At 50.2% G+C, this 22,474-nt stretch overlaps 1 protein-coding gene across 1 annotated transcript in view; it reads left to right on the top strand.

Moving 5' to 3' along the window:
• The first annotated feature begins 6,443 nt into the window (after positions 1 to 6,443).
• Positions 6,444 to 22,474, top strand: part of klhl40b (kelch-like family member 40b) — a 35,871-nt gene continuing 19,840 nt past the window's right edge. Inside the window, exons 1-2 of the mRNA XM_085987437.1 lie at positions 6,444 to 7,684; positions 11,302 to 11,462. Coding sequence (XP_085843563.1) covers positions 6,542 to 7,684; positions 11,302 to 11,462 — 1,304 coding nt within the window. The 5' untranslated portion in view covers positions 6,444 to 6,541. The remainder of the gene's footprint in view (positions 7,685 to 11,301; positions 11,463 to 22,474) is intronic.

Here is a 22,474-nt window from a genome sequence, read left to right as displayed (position 1 = left end):
CCAGCGGTCGGGTGCAGGCAGCTCCTCCTTAACGGAAGGAGGAGGCCTGCACTTCCCCAGCCTGCCGCACCGCATCGGGTGCCGCAGCAGCGGATTAGCGCCGCAATGCGGCAGTCAGTGCCCATTGCGAGGCGCTGACACCCTCCAGTAGCGCCGGCAGCTGTCTGGGCGCGGCGCTACTGAATTTTTGGCGCGCGCAGGGGGACTTAGCGCCGGCGCTAAATTTCCGGCGCTAAAGCCCTGGCGCGGCGCCAACTCAATTTCTAGGCCAATGTCTGCTAAAAAGCAGTTAAGCCAAAATTAAGAATTGAATGAAGAATCTTCGGTAAGAATTACATCAAACAGAAACCATAGCTGTCATTGTTTTTATGATGATTTTTGGAACACCTAAAGGTAGAGAAATAATTATGCATGCAATAGTTGAATTGATAGTAACATAGAAAGCATTCAATTAGCTGACATCAGCAGAGAACATCAAAGAAGAAACCAATGCCAAAAGGGTATAAAAATAAGACCTTTTTTAACGTCAGAATTCGCTGAACAGGCAGGGCGTTTCTCAACTTTCCAGAGGCATCTCTGTAAGTTTTTAACTATGAGTCTCGGGAAGTCAGATTGATTTTGGTGGATGTTCTGGATCTAAAAATAAGTAAGAAATAAGAAATGTAACGAAGTAAAGATTTGAGAATAAGGATCTCTGAGAACTAAGAAATGTAAGCTAATTGTATTTTGAATTGTTAATGTTGCAACTGATTCAACAGATGTTAACTGAATGTCGGCACTTGAATAAAACTGTATATTTCTAGAATTGTCTCAAAGAGTAAATCTGTATAGACTCGCGAACTCACAAATTCTGTACACTCTTTTGTAAGGAGTTGCAGAATTCTGGGGGGTATTCCGAACCCTTATAATATCCGGAAGGTTACAGTCTAGTTCAACTTATTAAAAGTACTATCCGGAGAATGGTAACATCTTTAGTCATTCCTTTCCTTTAGGGAGAGATAGCCTGAACCTTTAGACCCATTTAAGCGTCTTATGCAATGCGGCTATCTCTAACTTAAGTTGAGGGTGAAGGTCTGGGGAATTACGCCTGATCTGGAATAGCCCAAAAGGGCTAGGACTGTAATTATCCCTTCATGCTCACACCCTCCCTAACAGCACTGTGGAAGTACCTTCACCACACGGACTGCAGCGGTTCAAGAAGGCGGCTCACCACCACCTTCTCAAGGGCAACTAGTGATGGGCAATAAATGCTGGCCTTGCCAGCGATGCCCACATCCCATAACCAAATTAAAAAACCCACAGATACAGACACACACAGACATACTCACACACACACACACAGATACAGACATAGTTACAGATACACACACACAGACAGGAACAGACACACCAATACAGATACACATACACAGATAAGCACACACACACTGACACAAAGACAGATACACACACACACCAATACACAGAGACACACACACACAGCTTGGAACTGGTGCAACTAACTGCCACTCCAACAGAAACAGAAAATGTCCCTCAGCATCCGAGAGAAGAGAGAGGTTAATGTTTCAGGTGGGACGCTTTGTCTCAGCATTAACCTGTCTCTTCTGGTTCAGTTAACGGACTGTCCTACTGCGTGCTTCCAAGGTTCACAGGTTCCCCCGCCCCCCCTTAAACATAATGAAATGTCCCAAGGTGTTTTATAGAGGAGGTGGGTGAAGGAATTTAGGGCACCCAAGCAGGAAGCGGGCGAGAAGTTAGCACGAGGCCACACTCGGGTCGCCAACTCTGGTAGGATCTGTTCCTGGAAGTTTCATCACATGACCTCTCGTCTCCAACTACCCTGCCCCCACACTGGTCGCCCAACAACAACAACAACTCACATTTATATAGCGCCTTTCACATAGTAACACGTCCCGAGGCGCTCCGTCCATCCTACAACCAATCAGGAAGCAAACAGACTCTTCGGGCTGGATTTTATCAATGGGGACGCGTTGGGGGCGGGACTGCTGGATGTCGGGTTTTAGTCCTGCCCCCAACGATGTCCGGCCAACCCACACTATTTTCCCTTGATTGACCTTGTTAAGCCCGCCCTGCGGGCTTAGCCGGCCAATTAAGGGAAAGCCGGTGACAGAGGACGTCAGCGTATGAGGTTTCATCTGTCAAAAATTTTTGACAGATGAATTGTCAGCGTTTGACAGTTTTGAGAAGCTATCCAACACTGACAATCCCTGTTCTAAGGTGAGCCCTTGTACTGAAGGCTCACCAAACCTCTTTCCTCAGCAGAAATCAGATGGCTGCTGCATCTGAGAATGCAGCAACCATTCTGTCATCTCTGCCGTTGAGATGAGGAGCCTCCGGATCCCCAAGGGTTGAAACCTGCAGGAAGAAACAAAGGTAAGTAAACTTTTTCTAACACTTTACACTCACCTCTCATACTTACCTCTCCACACTTGCAGCCATCACTCACCTCCACAGCACACTTTTCGATCCCTCTCACCCCCCACAGACCCACTGCTCACCTCGCTGACCCTGGCGAGGTTCGTAGCCGTCGGGATGCCCGCACTTTGCAGGGGTAAAATGGGGATAAGCCTGTTAATTGCTTGTTAACTACCTGTTAACAGGCAGTTAAGTGACTGTAATCCCCTTCCCGCCTCGAGGAGACGGGTCCCTGCGCGACTCGGGGACCCGCCTCCCGGGAAGATGACACGGAGGCGGGTTGGGAGCGGGGTCGGTACCTGCTCCCAGTTTCTGCCATTTTCCCGCAGTCCCGCCTCCCCAGGGCTGGCAAAATCCCCCTCTTCGTTACCCCAGTGGATGATTTTTGACTCAAACAACCTAGTTACAATATTTTTATAACTAATAAACACAGAAACGTTCAAAGAAAATAGAAAAAAGACCATTTTCTTTAAGGTCACGATGATTTTTCTCCCAGAGTTGCTCGCAGCAGTGCCCTGGAGACCAACCTTTCAATTCCCGGAGACTCCAGGGCCACCCAAGGCCCACAGAGGTCCCGAGCTCAATTCCTGGTCTGTGTTGAGGTAGTTGATCTCCGTCAGGGGCAGCGCTACAAAAAGCCCCAGCGCCTCAAGCTACGAAGGGAAAACAACTCCCCAAAGTACCTGGAACGCTGAACTGGGAAACGATGGCTTGATGCTCGGTAGTGGGGTCATGGTCCAGGGGGAGGTAGGAGGAGGTGTCGGAGAGTTGGCGTTCAGCCTCCGTTGTTTCAAGTTCAACAATTTCAGACCATAACCTCGGCCCCTTTCATGTTTTTTCCCTCTCTCACATGGCAGCTGTCGATCACCCTGCCATTGCCATTTACACTTCATCTAGAGTCATCTTTTGTTTCTTAACTTGTCCCATTACCATCTCCTTTCGCCTTGCACCATCATCCCTTTTGTCTCTTAATCTCTCCTGCCTTCCATCCTATCACAGACCTTCCCTTTAGTTCTTTCCTCCCTTCCCCCTCTCCCTGCCCCTACACTTGCTTAAAATCCTGTTCCATCTCCAACTTTTTCCAGTTCTGATGAAGGGTCATCGACGTGAAACGTTAACTCTGTTTCTCTCTCCACGGAGGCTGCCTGACCTGCTGAGTGTTTCCAGCGTTTTCTGTTTGTATCCCCAAAGCACCTGCTCGCTCTTGACTGCCGGAAACTCTAACTTGCCGGGCAAGGACACGCTTGAATCGCGATGGCACTCTGCAGTGGAATAGCTCCTAACACCCACTGTGCAGGCTTGCATAAGAAGAATGGCCACTTTGGGCACGGTACCAGAAATAAAGAAAGAACTTGCATTTCTATGGCGCCTTTCACAATCACAGGACGTCTCAAGGCACTTTACAGCCAATGAAGTACTCTTTAAGTGTAGTCACTGTTGTAATGTAGGAAACGCGGCAGCCAATTTGCGCACAGCAAGCTCCCACAAACAGCAATGTGATAATGGCCAGATAATCTGTTTTTAGCGATGTTGGGTGAGGGATAAATATTGACTAGGACTCCCCTGCTCTTCTCCGAAATAGTGGCCATGGGAACTTTTATGTCCACCTGAGAGGGCAGACGGGGCCTCGGTTTAACATCTCATCCAAAAGATGACACCTCTGACAGTGCAGCACTCCCTCAGTGTCGGCCTAGAGTTTTGTGCTCAAGTCCCTGGAGTGAGAGTGCTACCACCGAGCCACAGCTGACACCAGGGGGTTGTGGTACAAAATGCCAGTAAGTGGAAGCACCTTCAGGTGAAGAGGGCAAGAACATAAGAACATAAGAAATAGGAGCAGGAGTCGGCCATTTGGCCCCTCGAGCCTGCTCCGCCCTTCAATAAGATCATGGCTGATCTTCTACCTCATCTCCACTTTCCTGCACTATCCCCATATCCCTTGATTCCCTTAATATTCAAAAACCTATCGATCTCTGTCTTGAATATATTCAGTGACTGAACCTCCACAGCCCTCTGGGGTAGAGAATTCCAAAAATTCACCACCCTCTGAGTGAAGAAATTTCTCATCTCAGTCCGAAATGGCCGACCCCTTATTCTGAGACTGTGACCTCTGGTTCTAGACTCCCCAGCCAGGGGAAACTTCCTCCCTGCATCTACCCTGTCAAGCCCTGTAAGAATTTTGTATGTTTCATTGAGATCACCTCTCATTCTTCTAAACTCTAGAGAATATAGGCCTAGTCTACTCAATCTCTCCTCATAGGACAATCCCCCCATCCCAGGAACCAGTCTGGTGAACCTTCGTTGCACTCCCTCTATGGCAAGTATATCCTTCCTTAGGTAAGGAGACCAAAACTGCACACAATACTGCAGGTGTGGTCCCACCAGGGCCCTATATAATTGCACCCAAATACCTCGAGTCTCTTTGCCAGGAGCAAGCGGAAGCCAAGCGCAAACAGCGGAAGGAGCGCACGTCAACCCAAGCACCCCACCCACCTGTCCCTTCAACCACCGTCTGCCCCACCTGTGACAGAGACTGTAGGTCCCGCATTGGACTCATCAGTCACCTGAGAACTCATTTTTAATGTGGAAGCAAGTCATCCTCGGTTCCAAGGGACTGCCTAAGAAGAGAAGAAGATATAATTGCAGTAAGACATCTTTACTCTTATACTCAAATCCTCTCATAATAAAGGCCAACATACCATTTGCTTTCCTAATTGCTTGCTGTACCTGCAAGTACAAGAAGATTGGAAACAAAATTGGAGGAAGTAAAATGATAAAGATGAACTTACCTCAACAGTGTACTCATGACATATTCTTGTGCATTTAATGGCCCAAATGTCAGGGAAGCTCTATTATAAATGTGTGACGGGAGGTGCCAGACGGTTACGTTTGCGCTCAGAAGCTAAAAATAAAGATTAATAATAATAATACGTTGTCACTGGAGGGGATTAGGTTGGTTCTAGTTACTGTGCTTTGTAAAATGTAAAAGGGCACCCGGTGAGTCAGAGGGAATCTGTATAAGCAACGTGCAATCCAAATAAACAAATGGCTAATTTTCTAGAACATTCCATCCAGGATCAGCCAAACCTGTTTTCCGCGGAACCAGATAATCGTCAGCAACATTCCATTCGGATCCAGAGTGCACGAGCCGCCTGATTTACACGAACGTTGTGCTTCTTTCACACGAAATCACACAAGTACACGATTAAAAAGTTAAGCACAAGTGAATTTTTTAAAATAAATATATAAACAATGTCAGCTGTGGTTCAGTTGGTAGCACACTCGCCCCTGAGTGTGACGGTTGTGGGTTCATAGTCCCACTCCAGGGGATTTGAGCATGAAAATCTAGACCGACAGTCAGTACGTCCAGAGCAGTGCTGAGGGAGTGCTGCACTGTCGGAGGTGCCGTCTTTCGGATGAGACGTTAAACCGAGGCCCCGTCTGCCCTCTTAGGTGGACGCAAAACTATTTCGAAGAAGGGGAGGGGAGTTACCCCTGGTGTCCTGGCCAGTATTTATCCTTGAACCAACATCACTAAAAATTACAGATTATCTGGTCATTATCACATTGCTGTCTGTGGGAGCTTGCTGTGCACCAATTGGCTGCTGTGTTTTCTACATTACAACAGTGACTACACTCCAAAAAGTATTTCATTGGCTGTAAACCCTTTGGGGGCGTCCCGAGGTCATGAAAGGCGCTATGTAAATGCAAGTCTTTCAAGTCTGTCTTTCATATTTCACACCAAGCTCCCTTGCGTTCGAACCTTCTTGATCACTTCAATGATTTTTTTTAAAAGGCGCAATGACATAGTGGTGAGGAGAAGGTGGAGGGAGGGGGAGTGGGTATGACTCATGCTTTTGGGCAGATTGTCCCAGTCAGGGGATCCTGCAGTTGTTCAGCCTGACTGATTGACACGTCCCCCTGCTGAAGGCAGGATCATCTTTCCCCGGGCTGAATTCCTGAGCTTTGTGCTGGTGCTCCTATATATAAACCCAACAGGAATGCGCGGAGAGCAGGACAGCTGGGGTGGCAATCAATTCAGCCACACGCAGGCCGGTGGGAACTGCTTCGGATCAGTCTCGCCTCATCCAGAGATTCACTGTCGGTCATGGCGATTCCTATAGACCCAGCAGAGGAGCCTCGTATTTACCAGCAGACCCTGCTGCAGGACGGGCTCCGGGACCTGCTGGATAACAACAAGTTTGTGGACTGCATCCTGAAGATCAAAGGCAAGGAGTTCCCGTGTCACAGGCTGGTGCTGGCCGCTTGCAGCCCGTACTTCCGGGCCATGTTCCTCTCGGAGCTCGAGGAGAGCAAGAAGCGAGAGATTGTCCTGGAGGACGTGGAGCCCGAGATCGTCGAGGTGCTCCTGCGTTACATCTATACCTCGGAGGTCCAGCTGAGCGACAGCAACGTGCAGGACATTTTCACCGCGGCCAACATGTTCCAGATCCCGTCCATCTTCACGGTCTGCGTCTCCTACCTGCAGAAGCGCCTGGGGCTGAGCAACTGCCTGGCTATCTTCAGGCTGGGCCTCATGCTGGACTGCCCCAGGCTGGCCGTGGGAGCCAGGGACTTTGTCTGCGAGCACTTCAACCTGATCAGCAAGGACCAGGACTTTCTCCAGCTGACCCCCGACGAGATCATCGCCATCATCGCCAGCGACTCCCTCAACGTGGAAAAGGAAGAAGCGGTCTTCGAGGCGGTGATGAGCTGGGCGGCCCACGAGGAGAGCCACCTCAAGGCCTTGCCGGAGCTGTTTGACTGTGTGCGCTTCCGCCTGCTGCCCAAGGACTACCTGAAGGAGCGCGTCGAGGAGAACCCAATGGTCAAGTCCAGCCCGGAGCTCCTCCAGAAAATTCAGGCGGTGAAAGCCGCCCAGGAGGGCAGGCGGCCCCCTGCAAAGACCAAGAAAGAGAAGGGGGCCGCGGGATCGAAAGATGGAGAGGACGCAGCCAGTGGGGAGGCCGCGGAGGAGGAGGAGGAGGGGGAGGAAGAGCTGGCCCCAGGCATCTTGAATGCAAACCTGCGGTTTGGCATGTTCGTGAAAGACCTGATCTTCATGATCAACGAGGAGGCCACTGTGGCTTATGACCCCACCACCAACGAGTGCTACTTCGCCTCCATCTCCAGCAAGGTTCCCAAAAACCACGCCAGCCTGGTGACGAAGCAAAACCAGATCTTCGTAGCTGGTGGCCTCTACTACAATGAAGACAATAAGGAAAACCCGCTCCACTCCTACTTCTTACAGGTGAGCGAGTCGGAGGTCTGCTTTGAGCTGACTTCATTTCCGTCCGTGTGTCTGAAACATTACAACGGTGATATTTAAAGTGCACGGGGTGGGGGAAAGAGTATATTTGAAAAGTCATATTTAGAACTTAACCCAAATATCCCTGAGATGCATTTAAGGGGAAGCTAGATAAACACATGAGTGAGAAAGGCTATGTTGATAGGGTGAGATGAAGTAGGGGTGGGAGGAGGCTCGTGCGGAGCATAAACACTGGCGCGGAACAGTTGGGCCGAATGGCCTGTTTCTGTGCTATAAATTCTATGTAATTTTAAGATGGGAATTTAAGCCTGTGCGTAAAAGGGGAAGATAATCGAGAAAAGATTGTAAGTAACTCTCTCAGTTTTCGACTGGTTCAACGTGCTGCTTGCTATGGTAGGGAAGATCCCAGGTTCAATTGCCAGCCTGTGCTGAGGGGGGCCGTGGTTGGGGTGCTACAATTGGCCTCAGTCCCTATGAGCTAGGGAAAATTAGTCAGGGTCCCGCCCCCCCGCCCCCCACTCCCGATCTCTATCCAGTTCTGAGCTTTGCACGGCAGTGTTGAGATGGAATTCAGTCCACTAACCCTTGCACTGTGCTTCCCTCCTCATCCGATGCATTCCATGAAGTTAGGTGTTGCAATACATGATACTTCCTGGTTCTTTAGCTCCTGCTGCACCAGAAAGGTCAGCTTCTGGAGACAAGCCAGCGCTTCCCACCGATTAAAACCTGTCCTTACGTGCAAAGCTGGGATAATCTGGGGCAAATAATGAAGCCGTCTACAGTTGGGGTAAGCACTGGACATAATTCATCAACTGCTCCAGCTCGCTCAGAAACACCTCATTAACAGGCTAAAATCTAAATTGTATTTATCTTTAACAAGTACAATTACACAGAAAAGAAATTGAATGACCTGTAAAGTGGAAAACAGGAGGTGGTTAAATGGCAGAAGTAATATTAGCCTGAGACTAAAGGAGGGATAATGAGAGAAATCCAAGGCACAGAGACCATGTGAACATCGGTGGAAGTGGGCGTGGTGGGGAGGGGCGTGGGGGGAGGGGAGGGGGTGGTGTTTGAGGGTGGGGTATGTGGGAGAGGGAGGGGTGGAACGGGTGTGGGGAGAGGATTTTGAGGGTGTGGGGGGTGTGTGTGGGATGGGGCGGGGGTAGGAGGGGGAGGGGTTTGAGGGTGGGGTGTGTGTGGGATGGGGATGGGGAGGGGGTAGGAGGGGGTGGAAGGGGAGTGGGGGAGAAGGTTTCGAGTGTGTGGGATGGGGAAGAGGGTGGGAAGGTGAGGGGTTTGAGGGTGGGGTGTGTGGGAGAGGGAGGGGTGGAATGGGTGTGGGGGAGAGGGTTTTGAGGGTGTGGGGGGGTGTGTGGAATGGGGAGGGAGTAGGAGGGGGAGGGGTTTAAGGGTGGGGTGTGTGGGGGTGGGGAGGGGGTAGGAAGGTGGGATGTGTGGGAGTGGGGGAGAGGGTTTCGAGGGTGTGGGGGTGTGTGTGGGATGGGGAGGGGGTAGGAGGGGGAGGGGTTTGAGGGTGGGGTGTGTGGGGGGTGGGGAGGGGGTGGAAGGGGAGTGGGGGAGAGGGTTTCGAGGGTGTGGGGGGTGTGTGTGGGATGGGAAGGGGGTAGGAGGGGGAGGGGTTTGAGGGTGGGGTGTGTGGGGCTGGGGAGGGGGTAGGAGGGGGTGGAAGGGGAGTGGGGGAGAGGGTTTCGAAGATGTGGGGGGGTGTGTGGGATGGGGAGGGGGTAGGAGGGGGAGGGGTTTGAGGGTGGGATGTGTGGGGGTGGGGAGGGGGTAGGAGGGTGGGATGTGTGGGGGTGGAAGGGGAGTGGGGGAGAGGGTTTCGAGGGTGTGGGGGGTGTGTGTGGGATGGGGAGGGGGTAGGAGGGGGAGGGGTTTGAGGGTGGGGTGTGTGTGGGGAGGGGGTGGAAGGGGAGTGGGGTAGAGGGTTTCGAAGGTGTGGGGGGTGTGTGTGGGATGGGGAGGGGGTAGGAGGGGGAGGGGTTTGAGGGTGGGATGTGTGGGGGTGGGGAGGGGGTAGGAGGGTGGGATGTGTGGGGGTGGAAGGGGAGTGGGGGAGAGGGTTTCGAAGGTGTGGGGGGGTGTGTGGGATGGGGAGGGGGTAGGAGGGGGAGGGGTTTGAGGGTGGGGTGTGTGGGGGTGGGGGGAGGGTGGGATGTGTGGGGGTGGAAGGGGAGTGGGGGAGAGGGTTTCGAGGGTGTGGGGGGGTGCGGGATGGGGAAGAGGGTGGGAAGGTGAGGGTTTTGAGGGTGTGGGGGAAGGGGGAGGGTGTTGTTGTGGGACAGGGAGAGGGGGAGGGCATAAGAAATAGGAGGAATAGGCCATATGGCCCCACAAGCCTGCTCCGCCATTCAATAAGATCATGGCGGATCATCGACCTGAACTCCACTTTCCTGCCTGCTCCCCAAACCTTTGACTCCCCTGTAGCTCAAACAACTGTCAATCTCCGCCTTGAATATACCCAATGACTCAGCCTCCACAGCTCTCTGGGGTAGAGAATTCCAAAGATTCACCGCCCTCGATGAGAAAGTTAGTTTTAGTTCAGGGCCCAATCTTACATCTAAAGGGGAGGTCAGCGTTTTGTTTTTGTAATGAGATGTGATCTGGAGCCGGTGATGGATCCGCTGTAACACCATCTCGGCCATTCGCCTCAACCACTCCCTGTGATGGCGAGTTCCACATTCTCACCACTCTGTGGGTAAAGATTCTCCTGAATCCCTTACCTTCTGCGGGCAAGGTGGCCGAAACATACATAGAAGATAGGAGCGGGAGTAGGCCATTCGGCTCCTCGAGCCTGTTCCGCCATTTAATGAGATCATGGCTGATCCTCCAAATTCAGTACCCTGTCCCTGCTTTCTCCCCATATCCATTGATCCCTTTAGCCTTAAGAAATATATCTAACTCCTTCTTGAATATATTTAATAAGTTGGCCTCAACTGCCTTCTGTGGTAGAGAATTCCACAGGTTCGCCACTCTCTGGGTGAAGAAATTCCTCCTCATTTCTGTCCTAAATGGCTTACCCCTTATCCTTAGACTGTGACCCCTGGTTCTGGACTCCCCCGCCATTGGGAACATCCTTCCTGCATCTAGTCTGTCTAGTCCTGTTAGAATTTTATAAGTTTCAATGAGATCCCTGACATGAATCATTCATTCATGAAAGACTTATGAAATAATACTGAGTGGCCTATGGGTGGCGCTGTCCAGGGAGAGCATAAATACTCGGGCACGGGCCCAGCTTGCACGGGACATTCTTAACAGGAACTAGTGAAGGACACAACCAGACCTCCATGTTGTAAAACAGTTGAGTAAAGCTTTGTTTAACGCTTAGACCAAGTGCCTAGTAGTTTTCTTACGTCAATCCCCTCTCATTCTTCTAAACTCTAGTGAATATAAGCCTAATCGACTCAATCTCTCTTCATACGTCATCCCTGCCATCCCAGGTATCAGTCTGAAGTGTTTGGCCACAAAAAAAAACGAAGTTGTGTTTCAAGAAGTATTTTATTGGATACCCTGAGGCGTGCTGTGTAAGCTGCGAGTCTGTTCTTCCTTTCTAATATTGAATCTTGTCCTGTGGACAGTTTGACCACCTGGACTCTGACTGGCTGGGGATGCCGGCCTTGCCTTCGCCACGATGTCTTTTCGGTCTGGGTGAAGCTGAAAACGCCATCTACGTTATTGGAGGGAAGGAAGTGAATGGAAAGGAGCAGACGCTGGACACAGTGATGTGCTATGACCGACAGTAGGTGTTTATGAACGGGGCGTAAATCGAGGTAACGGACTCTCCCATCAGATGGAACATCCTGAGTATTCGGCCAAGGCCTTTGCCAGTGTTTCACTTCAATTAAAATAACAGGCGTGGTTCCACCCTCCCTCCCCGCCCCCAGACGGCTCAACTTGATGAACTCGATGTGCGGCCGAGTCACGCGGACCTGTCTGTCACACAAGGGTCAGCTGTGGCTCAGTGGGTAGCGCTCTCGCCCCGGAGTCAGAAGGTTGTGAGTTCTGAACCCCAGTCTGGAGACTTGAGCACATAATCCAGTGCTGACACTCCCGGTGCAGTGCTGAGGGAGTGCTGCACTGTCGGAGGTGCCGTCTTTCGGATGAGACGTTAAACCGAGGCTCCGTCTGCCCCCACAAGTGGACGGAAAAGATCCCACGGCCACTATTTCGAAGACGAGCAGGGGAGTTCTCGCCGGTGTCCTGGGCAATATTTATCCCTCAACCAACACCTGTATGAAAAAAAACACAGATTATCTGGTCATTTATTTCATTGCTGTTTGTGGGAGCTTGCTGTGCGCAAATTGGCTGCCGTGTTTCCTACATTACAACAGTGACCACATTTCATAAGTACTTCATTGGCTGCAAAGCACTTTGGGACGTCCTGAGGTTGTGAAAGGCGCTATAGAAATGCACCTATTGGTTTCTTTATTGGGACGTCACTGGTCTGCGGGGCCCAGATGCACACTTCCCTTATTGGGGATGTCACTGGTCTGCGGGGCCCAGACACACACTTCCCTTATTGGGGACGTCACTGGTCTGCGGGGCCCAGACGCACACTTCCCTTATTGGGGACGTCACTGGTCTGCGGGGCCCAGACGCACACTTCCCTTATTGGGGACGTCACTGGTCTGCGGGGCCCAGACACACACTTCCTTTATTGGGGACGTCACTGGTCTGCGGGGCCCAGACGCACACTTCCCTTATTGGGGACGTCACTGGTCTGCGGGGCCCAGACACACACTTCCTTTATTGGGGACGTCACTGGTCTGCGGGGCCCAGACGCACACTTCCTTTATTCGGGACGTCACTGGTCTGCAGGGCCCAGACGCACACTTCCCTTATTGGGGACGTCACTGGTCTGCGGGGCCCAGACGCACACTTCCCTTATTGGGGACGTCACTGGTCTGCGGGGCCCAGCGCACACTTCCTTTTTTGGGGACGTCACTGGTCTGCGGGGCCCAGACGCACACTTCCTTTATTGGGGACGTCACTGGTCTGCGGGGCCCAGACGCACACTTCCTTTATTGGGGACGTCACTGGTCTGCGGGGCCCAGACGCACACTTCCTTTAATGGGGACATCACTGGTCTGCGGGGCCCAGACGCACACTTCCCTTATTGGGGACGTCACTGGTCTGCGGGGCCCAGACGCACACTTCCCTTATTGGGGACGTCACTGGTCTGCGGGGCCTAGACGCACACTTCCTTTATTGGGGACGTCACTGGTCTGCGGGGCCTAGACGCACACTTCCCTTATTGGGGACGTCACTGGCCTGCGGGGCCCAGACGCACACTTCCTTTATTGGGGACGTCACTGGTCTGCGGGGCCCAGCCGCACACTTCCTTTATTGGGGACGCCACTGGTCTGCGGGGCCCAGACGCACACTTCCTTTATTGGGGACGTCACTGGTCTGCGGGGCCTAGACGCACACTTCCCTTATTGGGGACGTCACTGGTCTGCGGGGCCTAGATGCACACTTCCTTTATTGGGGGCATCACTGGTCTGCGGGGCCCAGATGCACACTTCCTTTAATGGGGACGTCACTGGTCTGCAGGGCCCAGACGCACACTTCCCTTATTGGGGACGTCACTGGTCTGCGGGGCCCAGACGCACACTTCCCTTATTGGGGACGTCACTGATCTGCGGGGCCCAGACGCACACTTCCTTTATTGGGGACGTCACTGGTCTGCGGGGCCCAGGCGCACACTTCCTTTATTGGGGACGTCACTGGTCTGCGGGGCCTAGACGCACACTTCCCTTATTGGGGACGTCACTGGTCAGCCTCACACTGATTTTGTTGAGTTGAGTCACAAGCGAGTTCCACCGGTTATTTTAACCTGAATAAATCACCAGTAAAACATTAAACAAAGCTTCCATTTGCGAGAGTATCATTTACCTGTTCATTTATCAAATATCTTCGTTATTAAAAACATAAGAACATAAGAAATAGGAGCAGGAATAGGCCACTTGGCCCCTCGAGCCTGCTCTGCCATTCAATAAGATCATGGCTGATCTTGGGCTCAAAGCCACTTCCCTGCCCGCTCCCCATAACCCTTCACTCCCTTATCTTGCAAAAATCTGTCTGTCTCCACCTTAAATGTATTTAATGACCCAGCCTCCACAGCTCTCTGGGGCAGAGAATTCCACAGATTTACGACCCTCTGAGAGAAGAAATTCCTCCTCATCTCAGTTCTAAAAGGGCGACCCTTTATTCTGAAACTGTGCCCCTGAGTTCTAGATTTCCCCATGAGGGGAAACATCCTCTCTGCATCTACCTTGTCGAGGCCCCTCAGTATCTTATATGTTTCAATAAGATCACCTCTCATTCTTCTAAATTCCAATGAGTATTGGCCCAGCCTACTCAACCTTTCCTCATAAGTCAACCCCCTCATCTCAGCAATTAACCTAGTGAATCGTCTCTGAACTGCCTCCAATGCAAGTATATCCTTCCTTAAATAAGGAGACCAAAACTGTACGCAGTACTCGAGGTGTGGTCTCACCAATACCCTGTACAGTTGTAGCAGGACTTCCCTGTTTTTACACTCCAACCCCCTTGTAATAAAGGCCAACATTTCATTTGCCTTTTTGATTACTTGCTGTACCTACATAGAAACATAGAAGATAGGAGCAGGAGTAGGCCATTCGGCCCCTCGAGCCTGCTCCGCCATTCAATGAGATCATGGCTGATCATCCAAATTCAGTACCCCATTCCTGCCTTCTCCCCATATCCCTTGATCCCTTTAGCCTTAAGAAATATATCCAACTCTTTCTTGAATATACTTAATGAACTGGCCTCCGCTGCCTTCTGTGGTAGAGAATTCCACAGGTTCACCACTCTCTGGGTGAAGAAATTCCTCCTCATCTCAGTCCTAAATGGCTTACCCCTTATCCTTAGACTATGACCCCTAGTTCTGGACTCCCCGGCCATCGGGAACATCCTTCCTGCATCTAGTCTGTCCAGGCCTGACAGAATTTTATAGGTTTCGATGAGATCCCCTCTAATTCTTCTAAACTCCAGTGAGTACAAGCCCAATCGACCCAATCTCTCCTCGTACGTCATTCCTGCCATCCCAGGTATTAGCCTGGTGAATCTTCGCTGTACTCCTTCCATGGCAAGAACATCCTTCCTCAGATAAGGCAACCTGCATGCTAACTTTTTGTGTTTCATGCACAAGAACCCCCAGGTCCCTCTGAACTGTAGCATTTTGTAATCTCTCTCCATTTAAATAATAATTTGCTTTTTAATTTTTCCTGCCAAAGTGTATAACCTCGCACTTTCCCACATTATACTCCATCTGCCAAATGTTTGCCCACTCACTTAGCTTGTCTATATCCCTTTGCAGGTTCTTTGAGTCCTCTGCACAACTTGCTTTCCCACCCATCTTTGTATCATCCGCAAACTTGGCTACATTACACTCGGTCCCTTCATCCAAGTCATTAATGTAGATTGTAAATAGTTGAGGCCCGAGCACCGATCCCTGTGGCACCTCACTAGTTACCTTTTGCCAACCGGAAAATGACCCATTTATCCCGACTCTCTGCTTTCTGTTAGTTAGCCAATTCTCTATTCATGCTAATATATTACCCCCAATTCCGTGAACTCTTATCTTATGCAGTAACCTTTTATGTGGCACCTTATCGAATGCCTTCTGGAAATCCAAATACACCACATCCACTGGTTCACCTTTGTCCACCCTGCTCGGTACCTCCTCAAAGAACTCCAGCAAATTGGTTAACCATGATTTCCCTTTCATAAAACCATGTTGACTCTGCTTGACTACATTATGATAGAAACATAGAAGATAGGTGCAGGAGTAGGCCATTCGGCCCCTCGAGCCTGCTCCGCCATTCAATGAGATCATGGCTGATCATCCAAATTCAGTACCTTGTCCCTGCCTTTTCCCCATATCCCTTGATCCCCTTAGCCTTAAGAAATATATCCAACTCCTTCTTGAATATATTTAATGAACTGGCCTCCACTGCCCTCTGTGGCAGCGAATTCCACAGGTTCACCACTCTCTGGGTGAAGAAATTCCTCCTCATCTCAGTCCTAAATGGCTTACTCCTTATCCTTAGATTATGACCCCTAGTTCTGGACTCCCTGGCCATCGGAAACATCCTTCCTGCATCTAGTCTGTCCAGGCCTGACAGAATTTTATAGGTTTCGATGAGATCCCCTCTCAATCTTCTATACTCCAGTGAGTATAAGCCCAATCGACACAATCTCCCCTCATACGTCATGATTTTCCAAATGCCCTGCTACTGCTTCTTTAATGAAGGACTCCAGCATTTTCCCAACGACAGATGTTAGGCTAACTGGTCTATAGTTTCCTGCTTTCTGTCTCCCTCCTTTCTTAAATAGGGGTGCTACATTTGCAGTTTTCCAATCCGCTGGAACCTCTCCAGAGTCCAGGGAATTTTGGTATAATGCAACCAATGGATCCACTATCTCTGCAGCCACTTCTTTTAAGACCCTGGGATGCAGGCCATCTGGTCCAGGGGACTTGTCGTCTTTTAGTCCCATTATTTTACCAAGTACTATTTCAAGATTCAAGATTCAAGATTCTTTATTTGCCATATGTAACTAGTACAATGGAATGCTTACTCCCCAATCACTCCCACAATAAAGCTGCGGGAGCTCACCGAGACACGTCAGCTATTTTTACAGCGCCGTGTTCAGAAAGTCAATTCTTTGGCATCCAGTGGCAGTGGGAGCACGATGTCCCTCAGCCGCTCCGTCCTCCTCACTGTTGCCGGCTCGGCTCCACGTGCGGTGGCCTGCTTCTCCCGCTCACCCTCTGGCCACCATTCCCGGCTCCCCTCCTCCCAGTGTAAGGGGTCTTTTTAACGAGCTTGTGGTGTGCGAGATCGATTCTTGATTTCACACTGCTCGTGAGCGGTTTCGAAGCGCTCCCCCCTCACTGATTCTAGACACTGGGCTTATTGCCAGACTACCTTGATGTGTTGGCCCAACTTGTGACTCGGAAGACAAATGGATCAGGTGAGACAAGGTAGGTTTTAAAATTAATGGTTTCTTTATTTATAAGGAGAATAAAAACACAGGGAACAAAGAAACAACACAGACAAAATCATTAACACGCCTCCCAATGGGAACTAAAATTTAACACACAAGAATTACTCTATCTTAAAATACATCAATTCATTAGCTGCGGTATAATAAAACGGGGGTGGGGAAAGCGCGCGGCACAACGAAGGATGAATAACACTCCCGATTACAAAGCCCTTAATATTAAAACCCTCCCGTCTCTAAAGTATCCCTCTACTAGGTCAGCTAGGTGGAGTTGGGCCTCTATGCTCACCAGGGTTTTAAAACTGTCCTCGACCTTGGTGCTCCTGTAGCTTCCGGGATTCCCGATTGATCTTCCTTCTGGGACGGGCTCCTGAACCTGCTCTCCTGCTCGAACTTGTAGAACCTCCGTGCTCCTCGAACCGTAATCGAACCTCCTAATCGGACCTCTCCACTCGAACCGTTCAACTTAACCTTAACCTCTCGTTGTTCTCTGCCTCCGATCGTACCTTCTGCCCGGCGATTTTCCCCCAACGGTTATACTGTTTCCTTGCCCTTATCTTTGGCGCCAAATCAGGGGTTTTCTTTTGTCAAAGTTTTGGGCCGGCTACTTTGACAAAAGCTGGTACTTTAGTTTAACGACTTTAATCGTGGCCGAAACCAAACTGATGGGTTATGTCCCGTGTCCCGCTGAGTTTGATGCAGATAATGGGTCTTGTCTGTGCTCTGTGATTTCAGTGATGGGTTTACGTTTATCTGGCGATTAATATGACCTTTTCAAGTGCAAGTCCTTTGTTTTTGACTTCGTTACTGCTGCTACCTTTATTACCATATCAATTGCAGTTAGTCTGGAATTTTCCAATCGGTGGTGACTCAGGTTTCTTTAAGGTATTGCAGTGGTATGTCCTTCTGAAATGAGTCATGCGATCTGCCGACTCCATCTTGTGCTCTTAAAAATGTGGCCATTTCAGGGGTTTTAAAATGTAGGCTGTATTTTCCTGGATTTTGCGAATCCTACACAGTCGGACTGCGAGTCGTCGAGTCTGCTGCTGCATCCCGATGCGCTGCGCTCCTCCGCCCGACTTGCCGAACACATCCTCCGGTTGCCGCGGCCTCCACCTCACCGTCGCCGGCTCCACGGTCCGACAGCCCAGGCCTGCTTCTCCCGCTTCCAGTCCAGCCTCTGGCCGCCATGCTCAGCTCCCCTCCTCCCGGTCGGAATCCCTTCCCGCTGAGGAGCGGCCGGCCGACGTGCCCTAGCGGGTCGACGTGGCTGCTGCTGCTTGCCGCGCTGTGCTGCCTCCGCCCGACTCGCCGAACACCTCGCTCCGGTTGTGGGAGCGAGCGGCGAGAGCGGGCCGCCCAAAGCAGGGAGAGCGCGCTAGCACCGGACCGTCTCGGGCGCCATCTTAGTGATAGTCTTTAGATCCCCCCTCCCTGTGGCCCCTTGATTATCCATTATTGGGACGTTGTTAGTGTCTTCTACCGTGAAGACAGATACAAAATATTTGTTCAGAGTCTCTGCCATTTCCCCATTATTAATTCCCCAGTCTCATCCTCTAAGGGACCAACGTTTACTTTAGCTACCCTCTTCCTTTTCATATACCTGTAGAAGCTCTTACTATCTGTTTTAATGTTTCTTGCCAGTTTACTCTCATAATTGATCTTCTCTCTTTTTTTTTAGTCATCCTTTGCTGGTTTTTTAAAATTTCCCAATCCTCTGGTCTCCCACCAATCTTGGCAACACTGTATGCCTTCATTTTCAATTTGATACCATCCTTTACTTCCTTAGTTAGCCACGGATGGTGCTCCCTTCTCTTAAAATCTTTCTTTCTCACTGGAATATATTTTTGTTGAGAGTTATGAAATATCTCCTTAAATGTCCGCCACTGCATTTGAAATGTCTTACCCTTTAATTTATTTTCCCAGTCCACTTTAGCCAGTTCTGTCCTCATGCCATTGTAATTGCCTTTGTTTAAGATCAGGACACTGGTTCGAGATACAACCTTCTCACCCTCCAACTGAATTTGAAATTCAACCGTGCTATGATCACTCTTTCTTAGAGGATCCTTTACTATGAGATCATTTATTAATTCTGTCTCATTACATAGTACCAGATCCAAGATAGCCTGCTCCCTGGTCGGTTCCATTACATACTGTTCTCGGAAACCATCCCGGATGCACTCTATGAACTCCTCCTCAAGACTACCATGGCCAATTTGATTTGTCCAATCAATATGGAGATTAAAATCACCCATGATTATTACTGTACCTTTTTTACAAGCCTCTATTATTTGTTGATTTATACTCTGTCCAACAGTTTTGCTACTGTTCGGGGGCCTGTCGACTACGCCCACCAGAGACTTTTTCCCTTTATTATTTTTTATTATCTCCACCCAAACTGATTCTACATCTTAAATAACAACAGAAAATGCATCTTGATCTTCTGAGCCAATATCACTTCTCACCACTGCACTGATCCCATCCTTTACCAACAAAGCCACCCCACCTCCCTTTCCTTTCTGTCTCTCCTTCCGAATTGTCAAATAACCTGGAATATCCAGTTCCCAGCCTGATCTTGCAACCACGTCTCTGTAATGGCGATCAGGTCATACCCATTTGTATCTATTTGTGCCGTCAACTCATCTATCTTGTTACGAATGCTGCGTGCATTCAGATATAGAGCTTTTAACTTGTCTTTTTACCATTTCTCCTTCTTTTGGCCCCATTTTCTGTTGCACTCTTATTTTTAAACATTCTGTCCCTTCCTGTCACACTCTGGTTATTATTTCCCCATCTCTATCCTGCTCTATTGCTTTCTCATTTCTCATTGACTTTTTTAATTCCCGCTCACCTGGATCCTCCCCCCACCCCCCGACGATTTAGTTTAAAGCCCTCTCCTAAACTCTGTTAAGTTTCCATTTAGCCTTCTTAGAAAACATTAAATGTAACCGGAAAAGCGGTAAACACTCTCCATCACCACATGAGAAGTGGGCTATTCTGTCTGAATACATTTAACAGATGAAAGACCAGACAGCCAACCAGACACATCCATACACATACAAAAATACTCCCAGGACCGCTTAACGCATTCCCCGAGACCCTGTGAAAATACTGACACACTCCCCGAGACTCTCTGTAAATACTGACACACTCCCCGAGAACCTCTGTAAATACTGACACACTCCCTGAGACCCTCTGTAAATACTGACACACTCCCCGAGACTCCCTGTAAATACTGACACACTCCAAGACCCTCTGTAAATATTGACACACTCCGAGACCCTCTGTAAATACTGACACACTCCCCGAGACCCTCTGTAAATACTGACACACTCCCCGAGACCCCCTGTAAATACTGATACACTCCGAGACCCTCTGTAAATACTGACACACTCCCCGAGACACTCTGTAAATACTGATACACTCCCCGAGACTCTCTGTAAATACTGACACACTCCCCAAGACCCTCTGTAAATACTGACACACTCCCCGAGACCCTCTGTAAATACTGACACACTCCCCGAGACCCCCTGTACATACTGACACACTCCCTGAGACCCTCTCTAAATTCTGACACACTCCCCGAGACCCTCTGTAACTACTGACACACTCCCCGAGACTCTGTAAATACTGACACACTCCCCGAGATCCCCTGTAAATACTGACACACTCCCCGAGACCCTCTGTAAATACTGACACACTCCCCGAGACCCTCTGTAAAGACTGACACACTCCCCGAGACCCCCTGTAAATACTGACACATTCCCAGAGACCCCTGTAAATACTGACACACTCCCCGAGACCCCCTGTAAATACTGACACACTCCCGGAGACCCCCTGTAAATACAGACACACTCCCCGAGACCCCCTGTAAATACTGACACACTCCCCGAGACCTCCTGTAAATACTGACACACTCCCAGAGACCCCTGTAAATACTGACACACTCGCCGAGACCCCCTGTAAATACTGACACACACCCGGAGACCCCCTGTAAATACAGACACACTCCCCGAGACCCCCTGTAAATACTGACACACTCCCCGAGACCCCCTGTAAATAATGACACACTCCCCGAGACCCTCTGTAAATACTGACACACTCCCCAAGACCCTCTGTAAATACTGACACACTCCCCGAGACCCCCTGTAAATACTGACACACTCCCCGAGATCCCCTGTAAATACTGACACACTCCCCGAGGCCTTCTGTAAATACAGACACACTCCCCGAGATCCCCTGTAAATAGTGACACACCCCCCGAGACCCCCTGTAAATACTGACACACAACACGAGACCCTCTGTAAATACTGACACACTCCCCGAGATCCCCTGTAAATACTGACACACTCACCGAGACCCCCTGTAAATACTGACACACTCCCCGAGACCCCCTGTAAATACTGACACACTCCCCGAGACCCCCTGTAAATACTGACACACTCCCCGAGACCCCCCGTAAATACTGACACACTCCCCGAGACCCCCCGTAAATACTGACACACTCCCCGAGACCCCCTGTAAATAGTGACACACTCCCCGAGACCCACTGTAAATACTGGCACACTCCCCGAGACCCTCTGTAAATACTGACACACTCCCCGAGACCCCCTGTAAATACTGACACACTCCCCGAGACCCTCTGTAAATACAGACACAGTCCCCGAGACCCCCTGCAAATACTAACACACTCCCCGAGACCCTCTGTAAATACTGACACACTCCCCGAGACCCCCTGTAAATACTGACACACTCGAGACCCTCTGTAAATACTAACACACTCCCCAAGACCCTCTGGAAATACTGGCACACTCCCCGAGACCCTTTGTAAATACTGACACATTCCCCGAGACCCCCTGTAAATACTGACACACTCCCCGAGACCCTCTGTAAATACAGACACAGTCCCCGAGACCCCCTGTAAATACTAACACACTCCCCGAGACCCTCTGTAAATACTGACACACTCCCCGAGACCCTCTGTAAATACTGACACACTCCCCGAGACCCCCTGTAAATACAGACACACTCCCCGAGACCCCCTGTAAATACGGACACACTCCCCGAGACCCCCTGTAAATACTGACACACTCCCCGAGACCCTTGTAAATACTGACACACTCCTGGAGACCCTCTGTAAATACTGACACACTCCCCGAGACCCCCTGTAAATACTGACACACTCCCCGAGACACTTTGGAAATACAGACACACTCCCCGAGACCCCCTGTAAATACTGACACACTCCCCGAGACCCCCTGTAAATACTGACACACTCCCCGAGCCCCTCTGTAAATACAGACACACTCCCCGAGACCCCCTGTAAATACTGACACACTCCCCGAGACCCCCTGTAAATACTGACACACTCCCCGAGACCCCCTGTAAATACTGACACACTCCCCGAGACCCCCTGTAAATACTGACACACTCCCCGAGACCCTCTGTAAATACAGACACACTCCCCGAGACCCTCTGTAAATACTGACACACTCCCCGAGACCCCCTGTAAATACTGACACACTCGAGACCCTCTGTAAATACTAACACACTCCCCGAGACCCTCTGGAAATACTGGCACACTCCCCGAGACCCTTTGTAAATACTGACACACTCCCCGAGACCCCCTGTAAATACAGACACAGTCCCCGAGACCCCCTGTAAATACTAACACACTCCCCGAGACCCTCTGTAAATACTGACACACTCCCCGAGACCCTC

Source organism: Somniosus microcephalus, chromosome 5 (assembly GCF_052327205.1).
Source record: "Somniosus microcephalus isolate GS21.2 chromosome 5, FLI_Smic_1.0, whole genome shotgun sequence".
NCBI lineage: Eukaryota > Metazoa > Chordata > Chondrichthyes > Squaliformes > Somniosidae > Somniosus > Somniosus microcephalus.
Note: the sequence above shows the minus strand (reverse complement) of the source record. Positions and strands in the feature narration are given on the sequence as shown.